Below are 10,371 nucleotides of genomic sequence, written 5' to 3'. Positions count from 1 at the left end.
TATTTTTTCATCTTGCTTTGTTTATTTTCACAATGGCATGCAAAATACATTTTTCCCAAAGTAATTGTGGTCGGGAAGCGAGCGCTCTGATGTGGTGACAGTTCTTCCTGCAGGAATCAGGCAGTTACTGAGGATCTACAGCTTGTGTTTCACTCACTGTCTCAGCCTTTTCCTGCCTCCTACCTCTAGTTTAATGTGCATCTTCTGTTGTGTCTGTATTTGTGTTTGCTAATTCAAATCCTCTGATGAACCTGAGACAGTTACAGGAGCTACACACACCTACGTCCACATTTCAGACCTCAAAATAGCAAAGACAAAGTTGCAAAGACTTTAGGATTATAAAGCATGAATCACTCAAAGGCAACAAAGCCTGTGGTTATATCAATTTAATTCAGGTTTGACAAACTTAAATTTCAACAATACAGAATCACAACACTATTCATAAAAGTATCTTGGTATTTTGCACATAAATGTATTTGGCTTTTCAAATACAAATCCAAAGTTATGGCAGGCTCATCATTATATTTGCAGTAGGCTTTATGAGGCTGTGTGTGTCCGTGTGTGGCTGTGTGTGTGTGTGTGTGTGTTAAGGAGGGGGGAAGACCAGGGAGGACATAGAGGAGTGTCTGAAGGCAGACAGAGGTTTGAAGATGGGGGACGCCAACCCAGAACTCTGGCCAAATGAAATATCCGGAGTTAATGGAGCTCCTAGGAAACGGCTGGAAAAGAAGATTAAACATTATTTATGAATAAACGTGTCGGCATCCAAACAAAGCAGTGTTAACGTTTGAAACGTTGCAGGTGTGTTTTAGCCATCAACTGAAATGGAAAATGTTACGGCACAGAGAAGAGAGTGATCCAGGAATCTTATACAACTGAGAGACAGAAGTAGGGAAGCTCACAATTCGCCGCAGCTGAATGTAAATTATCCATCGAGTGCCAGACGGAATATCACATTTCTTTTCATCCTTGTTTCTCTACGAGTATGTTTTTGTTTTGTCAACACTACAGTAATTCCCCCCTTTGCTCGTCCCAAAAAAAATCCAAAAGTTCATGACCGCTATTCAGAATCGCCCTCTTTGCTTTTACTTGAAACCTTAACAGAACCTAACACGTTACAATGAGGTCATCGGAATGGATTCGGGTTATGAACTTGGCTCACCTGACTGAGGCCGAGCACGCGGAGTGGCTGGCCGTCGTCTTCTGACTGGCCGACCTGTGAGTGACGGCGCCTAACACGACATCACACACACACACTATACGGTTAGTATAATATAATGTTCAAATTCAGATACATATTTAGTTGGAGTCATATCACTCACGTCGATAAGATTAGTGCAGACGTGCCATCACACACACACACACACACACACACACACACAGCCTAAGCTGATCTATTATAGGCAGAATGCTGCGAGGTCTATGGTCACTGCGTTAAGTCATAGTACCAAAAATAAAACCTGGAGCGGCACAGTGCATACCTGCTCGTCCGTCCAGCTGAGGCCTGATTAGTGTCAGTCTGGGGACGGTGTCAGGCTTAAAAGGCGGAGACCAAGAGACCAACGTCAGGATTTGGTGATTTTTATTGGGCTTATTATTCCAGTGACAAAGTCGTAACGTGAAAGTCAGGATGTGCTGGATGAAGTGACTCACTTTCCTGAACAGACTTCTTTCATCCATATCCATGATTTCACCACTGCAGGGAGAGAGATAAGCTCGTTAGTCGCCTCAGAACTGAATTTATTAAACAAATATTTCATACATCCACTGTGAAAGATACACTCATTTATAGTTATTCATTTCTGTGTATGAGTCCAGTATAGTATTGGTTTGCGGCTATTTGTGGTAGAGATAAAGCACGATAGATAGATTACCTTATCTCAAACTACACCTGAGCTCAATCCACAAGTGCAAAAAAAGGTCAAATTTAACAGATATGATGTCTTAAAAGCTTATATTTTAAATGGTTAGACTAGAGAAAAGTCTGCTTCCGTCCATCACAGTTTTAATTTCAGGAGATTCATTTTAAAGTGATGACGCCTTTGCAAAACGCCAACAGTTTGATTGAGTTTTTACTTCACAAACCCCATCCCATTTGAATGGTAGTAACACTGCTGGTGATATAGGTGTTGCTGCCTGGATCTGTCTGTTTTCACTCAGTGGAATCTCTGGATAAAATAACATTTGCACTAATAAATCCAGGCGTCCAATTAATCCTGTGTCAAATGTTCCTAAGAAACCCAGTAGGGATTCCTGGCTGAACCTAAGCTAAAATAATACAGAGCTTATTCAGGTGTGTGTGTGTTTTTTGTGTGTGTGTGTGTGTGTCTGTGTGTATACCTAGCCGCAGGGCAGGGCAAAGCTAAAGCAGCTAAAGCTATTATAAGACATTGGGGCTGCACCTAGGATATAGCTTGTTTGCACAGTGAAATACCTCCTACATTCTCTCTCTCTCTGCCTCTTTCTCTGTGTCTCTCTCCCTCTAAGGAGGTCTGAGGGCTAAGTGAGAGGTTGAGACGGACCGAGCTGGGAGTCAGGAAGGAGAGAGAGAGAGAGAGCGAGCGCTGGTGGCAGACGATGATGACAGAAACAGACAGCGGCACTTACAGATTAGAGGAGGACGAGTGCCGTGAGAGCAGCACTGGAGAGTTGTACGGGATCTGTAGGACTGTGAGTGGACAGGAAACAATAACAAAGAGACACAAGGGGTGAAGAGAGGTTGAACACACTTCAGTGACGCGGCAGCACACACTTTGGCCGACTGTCGAACAAGTCGGTGGGCCAAACTTGACCACTGTCAAACCATTTCTGGCGTTAGATGAACCTGTTAAGTTTGATCTCCACCTTTCTCGCTGTGTACATTTTGATGGCTGCATTCCAGTATGAGGGCCATGCATGCCTGCACACTGACCTGGCTTGGTGCCTCCACGAAATGGAACTGAGCCGCAATTAGTTATATTAGTTTCACCTGTGCCACCAGGAGAGAAAGCTAGATTCTGACACTAGGTTACAGTTGTACACATAACGTCATGAGCTTAGTGATCTATAGATTGTGCAATACTCTTATATGGATGCATTTATATTCTTTTATATTATCCTTAAATATTCATCATCATCCTGGATCCCCATTGTCTGCTATAAAGATAAGTGCTTCCTAATCACACATTCATCACTGCATTTTAAAACCTAACAGATTCTGACGGCTAAAAACCTTTAAAAGCAAATTACTTACCAGCTGATAAAAATGTGGCACAGGCTCTAATTGATTCATGACATTTATTGATGGGATTGTTGTTTACCTGACATATTAGAGATGTGGCTGCTCTGAGACGCTGATGAAACATTGGTCCTAAATGAGAACAGGGGTAAATAAGTTGTATCAATCATAATACGTGACAGATGTAACATTTGGGAAATATTTCTACAATTAGCAGTATCTTGTGCAATATTTAGTGAGTATTGACTGCAGTACTCATGCAGCACAGATGGAAGATGAAGAGAATTGTTCTTGTAACTGATGTAAATGTTAGTTTGAGACAGTAGAGTGAATGTGTTATTCAATACATGTTTTTGTTTATGATAAACTGGTGAATATAAGTCTAATAAACTTTCTCCATTTATTGCAGTCGAACTCATTCAGTCCTGAGTGTGAATAGCGGTCATTAGATGTGCCAGGAGTGCCACCTAGTGACCACGGAGGTGTACAGCAGCCATCTAGTGGTGAATAACTTCAACACCCCTACATACAGCCACATAAATATGTTTTGTGTTACATCTATCATCATTTTAGGTTTTCAGAATAATGAAAGCCTGAAAGATGGACTATTTAATTGGAAAGTACACAAACACAGAATTCACAAGCTGGTAACACATTGACTTTGATTAGTTTTTTTGTTTAAGAATTGCTTAAATCTTGGTGGATGGTAATAACACACACACACACACACACACACACACACACACACACACACACACACACACACACACACACACACACACACACACACACACACACACAATCTGCCAGCTACCATACCTCTGCTGAAGAGAATTTTCCAGCTTGGCGATGTAAGCGCTCTGCTCATTCATTTTCCTTTTAATAAAGAAAAACACTATCAATTAACCCAGGGGTCTTTTGTCAAAATCCAGTTTACATAAACATGTTTAAAAATCCATAACAAACTTTGGAGTTCAACTTACTTTGTCATCTGCTGCATTTCTTGTTTCATCTTCTTTAACACTTCTTCTAGTTTCTCACTCTGTGATTGATGGTAAGTGGTGATGAACATATACAATATTTTATCCTGTACTTTTACATTTTTTAAAGGTTTTGATGATCAAAAAAATGGCTCAAAATGAAGGAAATAGAGACATACACAACCCACAAACATCGCATACAGTAAGTCACAAACCTTCTGTTGGTATTGACTCAACAGCCTCCTTTGGTGCCTTTTTTGAAATGTTATAACCTGAGGACAACAAGGAAACACTGCAGTGAAATCTCTAAGAAATAACGGCAAAATCTGACTTTGGTTATTGAAGTAATTACAATATCACTTCACTTCATTAACAAAATGATATGAACCATCATGCATCATCAAAAACTCATTAACAATGCGATAAATGGACTTACTTTGCTGATTTCTGTGAAATGTTTGGTTGCCATGGCACTGACGTCAGAGAACAGGGCCTTCACCTCTGAGCTGCTCTGAAACAAAGACAGCTCACAGTATAACAATGGTAGGACAACAACTTTTGAGTCACTTTAGTAATTGTTAGGGTTAACGTGATTGCTGTAACACGCTTCTCACACACACAACCCTGAAGATGAGACAGAAAAGATGCTTACATTGGCAGAGAGCGGAGATATTTGGCATTTGGAGTTGCAAATCAAACATGCCCCTTGCTTGCCTGAAAGAGAAGTCGTCATTATATACAGTACAAACAAGGATGACAGAGAACGAATCAAGTCTAACCTGCAGCCCAGAGGCAAACTAATCATACTCCTATGTCTCAGAAACATAATGACAATGGGATCCTGTGACCCTGGGGAATGGTGTAAATTCTCTATTGTCTCTTTTGAAAATATAATAAGAATACTGAGAAAGGTATTAAATGCAGGTTCTAGTCTTTGTTTATTTGAGTGTGTAAAAGTGATTTAAGTCATTTGCAGTATCACATAAAGTCCAAAAGATGTCCCTGTCTCTCCATACTTCCATCTACCAGGGCTGCTGAAGACAAAATGCTGCATTGCTTTGGATTTTGCGTCAATATAACTTTAACAGCAATATTAACTATAATAACCTTAACAAATCCTAACAGTAGCATTTGTACCTCTTTGATAGCAGACGTTACAGATGACATGGCCGCAGCTCGTCACTGCCAGTTTGCGTTCAGCAGTGGGAGAGTGGAAGCAAGAGTTACAGCAGATCCAGTGCGACATGTTTGTGGAAGAGAAGAGTTCAGTTGACCTGCAGAAACACGAGGTTTAGCTTAAAGTAGCAGAAGTTAGCTCGTTGACTCAGCTAATCCGAGCTAAATTCATGCTAAAGTAGTGAAGTGAAGTAGTTAACTCTGCTCTCTCTTTCAAATTAGGTGTTACAGTTACAGGTGAATTGAAGTAACCAAAGGTTCCCTTAAATTACTTCATAGTTATGAAATTAAAATACTAAAAGGCCTAAATTAGCTATGAAAGAATAGTAAAGTAGTAACGTTACCTGTTTGACAATTCTCCTCATTTACCCGGAAACTGCGCAGCTATTTAGCTATTTGTTTATTTAGTTGGATATTAATGGCCATAAGTAACACCGAGCTGGTAGTTAAAACGTTTAATACTGAGCTATAAATGAGTACTTTCTTAGGTTTTGCAATGACTGCATCATGTGACGACGGTTGTTTTTCCAGCATACAGGTAAAAATGGCTTTCTCGGCGTATTTCGGCCATTTGTACTTAGACTGTGTATTTCCAGTTTATTCGTAAATTATACGGTTTAATTCAACACTTTCAAAGCTGTATGGTGAAATATTGAAATGTTAATTCAGAAAGTGTCCTTATCTTCTCTAAAATATTCTTTAGAGGGGGGAATAATCATATAACAACAATGATGTAGTTTTTCATTCTGTATTCAGGCTTGGTAAACATTGTGTACATTTGTGCTTAATGAATTCATCAAGTCAACATTTTTATTAGCACACTTTACATCGTAATAGTGTGCCTTCAATTTTTGCTATTATGACGTAAGTGTAATACACAGTCAAGTATTTTAAACTTTTTCTGTTGAACATCATAAGGTTAACATTGTTTTTCCTCTACATCTCAAAAGACTAACAATAAGATATGTCTGGAACTTTATCTAGGCATAAAACATCTTAATTGCAGCCTACAGAACATGCAGTGGGACATTTAGAACAGGCTGGAGCAGGACATCAGTGTGAAAAGGTCAGAGGTCATCATCAGACAAGTTTTTTGGCGATGAAGAAGTCTTTCAGTCGTTTCATCTGCCAGAAACCAACAAAGAGCAGAACGGAGGTCTGCACCACAGCCCACCACAGCACTTTGTCGTTGGCGCCCTCGCTAATCTGGCGAAATGTCTCTTCTTTCTCCTGAGTGAGCACAGTGGACAGAAGAGAAGAGAAGAGAAGATGCAGGGCTTTGATTTTCCAGAGGTAGCCAATGATCGCCATCATAGACATCAAATGTATATTTTTGTCAGATTTGAATGACTGTAATGGCAAAATCACTGATGTTACATTAGATTCAAACCAAACCAAATCAAATTATATGAAATATTTCTCTGCTACATCGATCATCACATTTGCAGTCAGTGCCATAAAAGTACAGCTTATTTACCCTCTGGTAGTCCTGCTGTCTGGTGATGTACACCATCTGGTCTATAAGGTGGCGCAGGCTGTACTCCAAAGTTTGCAGGTTGTCTTTGGTGTTCCCAGTGTTGTGATCGATTGTGTGCTCTCCCATCTGCACATCTAAATGTAGCTTCTGTAACAGCAAAATGAAGGGAAACCAGTTTCTCTCTCAGGTCAGAAGTCAACATCACATGTGTATATCAGAGTGAAATGATCATGTGTGCATCCACAGGTCTCACCAGCCTCTCCTCAGCAAACACGGAGAACTTGGTGGAGTTGGTTTGGAAGCAAAGGAAGTGCTGACCGGAGGCATGAGAGGTGAAGGTGAATTTACCAAATTTACCGTAACGCTTGGACATCAAAATCTACAGGGCAGAAAACAAGGGACTGTTGCGTCAACATTTTAAGACACGTTATGATGGAAATACACATCTACACTAACAGCACATATAAGGAGAGGAAGAGGAAATGATGCCATTATTTGACTTTAGACCTCTAACAGAGAAATGGATACAGTCAGCCGAATTTTACAGAGTCTATTCACTTTTGGTATAACAGTATGATTTCAAAGGCTTGACATTACCACCTGCAACACAGTGACAAAGTGATGAGTAACATGCCAGTCTTTAATAATACGTTTTTTCAATTCATTGCAGTCTTGTTTCAGTGTATCATTGCAGACATTTATTTGATTAATTCTATCTTGGTGATAAATCTCTCTTGTGTGTCAGATACCTCATGATTTGGGTCTCTGACTTGCACAGTGACGCCAAGGTGAGGGGAGTTGGTCCTTGCCTTCTTATCCCATGGCTCCAACAAGAAATAGCCTGAGGAAAAGACAATGTGTGAGTACATACATGTGCATGCATACACACACTCAAATCAGGAGTCTAGCATATAGTCCAATTATATGATATATACTGGTTCTCCATTCAGTATCTCAAAATGATATATAATGATATATAACATTGCTGTTGAGAAGTTTAATGACACTAAAAGTTTATTCTCTCTCCAGGACTCACCGTTCACCAGCATGTCTTCAGGAATCTCCTCAATGATACATTTCTCCTCCTGCTCTCCAAGATCAAAATACATGGCTGCTGCCAGCATCAGGTAACACTGAAGGAGGCAGCTAATGCCTCGCAAACCCATTATTCTTTTAAAATCAACACCATGCAGTGGAGTGGTCTTGAAAATGACTAAATCTTCCTTCAAGATTCTGTTAGAGATGACAGCCTACCATGTCAAAGTACAAAACACTTGTTGTTCAGCCTGTGATTGTTCAATCCAATTCAAAATTGGGTTATTTTTCACTGATCATGACCAAATACATGGGTCCTATTCTCAATTAGCCTGTGTGTAAGACTGCTAGGGACAAAGTTTGGGTGTGAGAAACTCCCAGGTGCTACTTTGAGTGACGAGTCATTCTGCTGGTTTTGTGACTGGTTAACCTGGGAGCCAATAGAAATGTGATAAAGGTAGACATTAACTGAAGCAAACCACTTCATGTGATACAACACATGCTCGCTGTGCTCTAACGTATAATGTGTAAGTTACACCAATATTAAGGTACGTACAGCATTGTGACATAGCTGGTATACACAATTTTACACTCAAAATAGGCTAATAATTAGTATGTCATGAGAAGAGGGTTTGGTCATGTATTAAGAATGTTAGTAATAATATTATGTAGTCTCATATTACTTCAAATTAGACAAACAAGGCAAATTCAGCACTTACAATATAATACCAACAAAGTAAAACAGCCTGCTGAATAATTCTTGTTTCTGAGTGATACGTTTTTGTGTGCCTGCATATAAAACATGAACTTGAACTATTAATCACTTCAACAGTACTGCCAAGCTGTTTCTCACGTTTCTTGTGGCAAACTCAACACAAACTAATAGATGCTTACCACATGCTTACCTTACCTGAGGTCATTTCTAAAGCAAACCCCCACGCTTGACTTGAATGAACCCCTCTAGTGTCAAGCATCTGCAAAAGTTGTCATCCCTCAAAGTAAGCAGAGAATCAGATCTCTTTCACCTCCCACACTTGTGTGGTTTTATGGAATTTGTGAACACCAAGCTGGTGTTTACCATACCTAACCTTCAAAACGTAGACTCGATATAGGCTACCTATTGCAACTTCTCTTTCATGGCAGCTACAAATTAGGATCCTACATTGTACTACATTATCTGCATGTGGTATCTTTGAAAAAAAAAAAAAACTACTACCCTACTGCCCTGTATACATTCAAGTCATACAGCTTTTCTTCCAGTGTCACTTCAGCTTCTACATAGTAGATGATTAGGAATTCTGTTTATGAGGAGTTGTGAGGATTAAAAAGGCTACATGTTATTCGGTATACAATATATGACCTTGAGAAGAACATAGTGCAGTGCCTCTCAGATTTAGCTGATAGCCGGAAAGCCACAAATCAGCTGTCCTCATCTGTTTCTCCTCAATTTCAATCAGTAGTTTCCCCCTCACTTGTTCAAAACTAAAGGAAGTCCATAATACACCCAGATGTTTGGTTCTTATTGCTATTCAGTCTGTCGCTTACATTATGGGCTCTATGTTGTGTGGGGAGTAAGGGAGTAAGTGATTTTATCTGTATTATATATTCGTTCTCAGTGTTGACGAAGCACAGAGCCAATTTTCAACCTGTTTGAAACTGTGTTGAGATCATCCTGCCCAGAAAAGCTTTTCTGAGAATGAAATCACTTACTGTCCATCTACTGTCTGTTGAAACCATCAGATGGTTCTGTGACTCATAGTGTCGCCTGCATGTGAAACCTGTGTGTGAGCTCTGTGAAATGTCTTCCAGATCTTATATAAGGCTTGTTGGACCATTTTATTCACTTTGAATAAATAGCAGGTGGACACCTTTACCCTTGTTATGACCAACACTTAATCAGGCCGAGTTTTTGCCAGTACTGGGGTTTCATTACAGGTCATACAGTTTAAAAGGGTTCACTCTACACTCTGACTGAGCTTGCAGCCACAGTATTAGTCATAATATCTCAGGAATCTAAATATAAGCCCAAATCTGTGGTTTGTGTTTCAAGGCCATTCATTGCACCATTTAGAGGAAATAGATGTCATCAAAGATAATCATATTATACAGTATATGAATAAAGGGCATGCAGTTTTCCTCACACAAATATGCTTTATGATAATATAACATATAGAATATGCAAATTCCATAACAAGACTGCATATGTTTTAACCTTACTTTTTAAAACTGAAAAACTTCCACACAACCTCACAATATCTTTGTATTTACACTTTATTGACCATATAGAGAACATACACACATCAAACAATACAATCAGGTACTTATTTTGTTCAGTTTTGAGTTTGGAATTTTATGTTTTTTTTGTTTTTTTGTTTTTTTTTACCAAAAATGATTTTTGTTACAAAAATGAATTTCCCATATTAAACTAATGTCCCAATAGCATAAAGGAATATTGGATATTTCTGTTAGATTTTATATACTGTACA

At 39.3% G+C, this 10,371-nt stretch overlaps 2 protein-coding genes across 2 annotated transcripts; both read right to left on the bottom strand.

The window, feature by feature from the left end:
* Nucleotides 1-516: 516 nt before the first annotated feature.
* On the bottom strand, nucleotides 517-5,468 carry rnf212 (ring finger protein 212). Its single transcript, XM_076149151.1, has 12 exons — nucleotides 5,335-5,468; nucleotides 4,850-4,911; nucleotides 4,634-4,708; nucleotides 4,413-4,469; nucleotides 4,201-4,259; nucleotides 4,037-4,093; nucleotides 3,300-3,349; nucleotides 2,608-2,668; nucleotides 1,654-1,696; nucleotides 1,482-1,536; nucleotides 1,163-1,232; nucleotides 517-719 (listed from the first exon to the last, which is right to left on the bottom strand). The coding sequence occupies exons 1-12, from the start codon at nucleotides 5,441-5,443 to the stop codon at nucleotides 587-589; spliced, it is 831 nt and encodes a 276-aa protein (XP_076005266.1). The 5' UTR covers nucleotides 5,444-5,468; the 3' UTR covers nucleotides 517-586.
* A 966-nt stretch (nucleotides 5,469-6,434) lies between these two features.
* On the bottom strand, nucleotides 6,435-8,016 carry LOC142999576 (transmembrane emp24 domain-containing protein 11). The gene is made up of 5 exons (XM_076149180.1): nucleotides 7,887-8,016; nucleotides 7,600-7,691; nucleotides 7,104-7,229; nucleotides 6,851-6,997; nucleotides 6,435-6,603 (listed from the first exon to the last, which is right to left on the bottom strand). The coding sequence occupies exons 1-5, from the start codon at nucleotides 8,014-8,016 to the stop codon at nucleotides 6,454-6,456; spliced, it is 645 nt and encodes a 214-aa protein (XP_076005295.1). The 3' UTR covers nucleotides 6,435-6,453.
* Between the last annotated feature and the right edge of the window lie 2,355 nt (nucleotides 8,017-10,371).

Source organism: Genypterus blacodes, unplaced genomic scaffold, assembly GCF_046128005.1.
Source record: "Genypterus blacodes isolate CSIRO-AG114 ecotype Tasmania unplaced genomic scaffold, CSIRO-AGI_Gbla_v1 ptg000044l_1, whole genome shotgun sequence".
Classification (NCBI taxonomy): Eukaryota; Metazoa; Chordata; class Actinopteri; order Ophidiiformes; family Ophidiidae; genus Genypterus; species Genypterus blacodes.
This window is presented reverse-complemented; position numbering and strand designations above follow the sequence as displayed.

Excerpts from the sequence above, each read along its gene's own strand:
- rnf212 (XM_076149151.1), bottom strand. The coding sequence starts at position 5,443 with ATGTCGCACTGGATCTGCTGTAACTCTTGCTTCCACTCTCCCACTGCT. Across the intron at positions 4,260-4,412 it reads TGAGTCAATACCAACAGAAG|AGTGAGAAACTAGAAGAAGT; the intron begins GTTTGTGACTTA and ends CATCAATCACAG. Across the intron at positions 1,537-1,653 it reads AAAGAAGTCTGTTCAGGAAA|CCTGACACCGTCCCCAGACT; the intron begins GTGAGTCACTTC and ends CCGCCTTTTAAG.
- LOC142999576 (XM_076149180.1), bottom strand. The coding sequence starts at position 8,016 with ATGGGTTTGCGAGGCATTAGCTGCCTCCTTCAGTGTTACCTGATGCTG. Across the intron at positions 7,230-7,599 it reads TCAGAGACCCAAATCATGAG|ATTTTGATGTCCAAGCGTTA; the intron begins GTATCTGACACA and ends TCTGCCCTGTAG. Across the intron at positions 6,604-6,850 it reads GACAGCAGGACTACCAGAGG|GAGAAAGAAGAGACATTTCG; the intron begins GTAAATAAGCTG and ends GTGCTCACTCAG.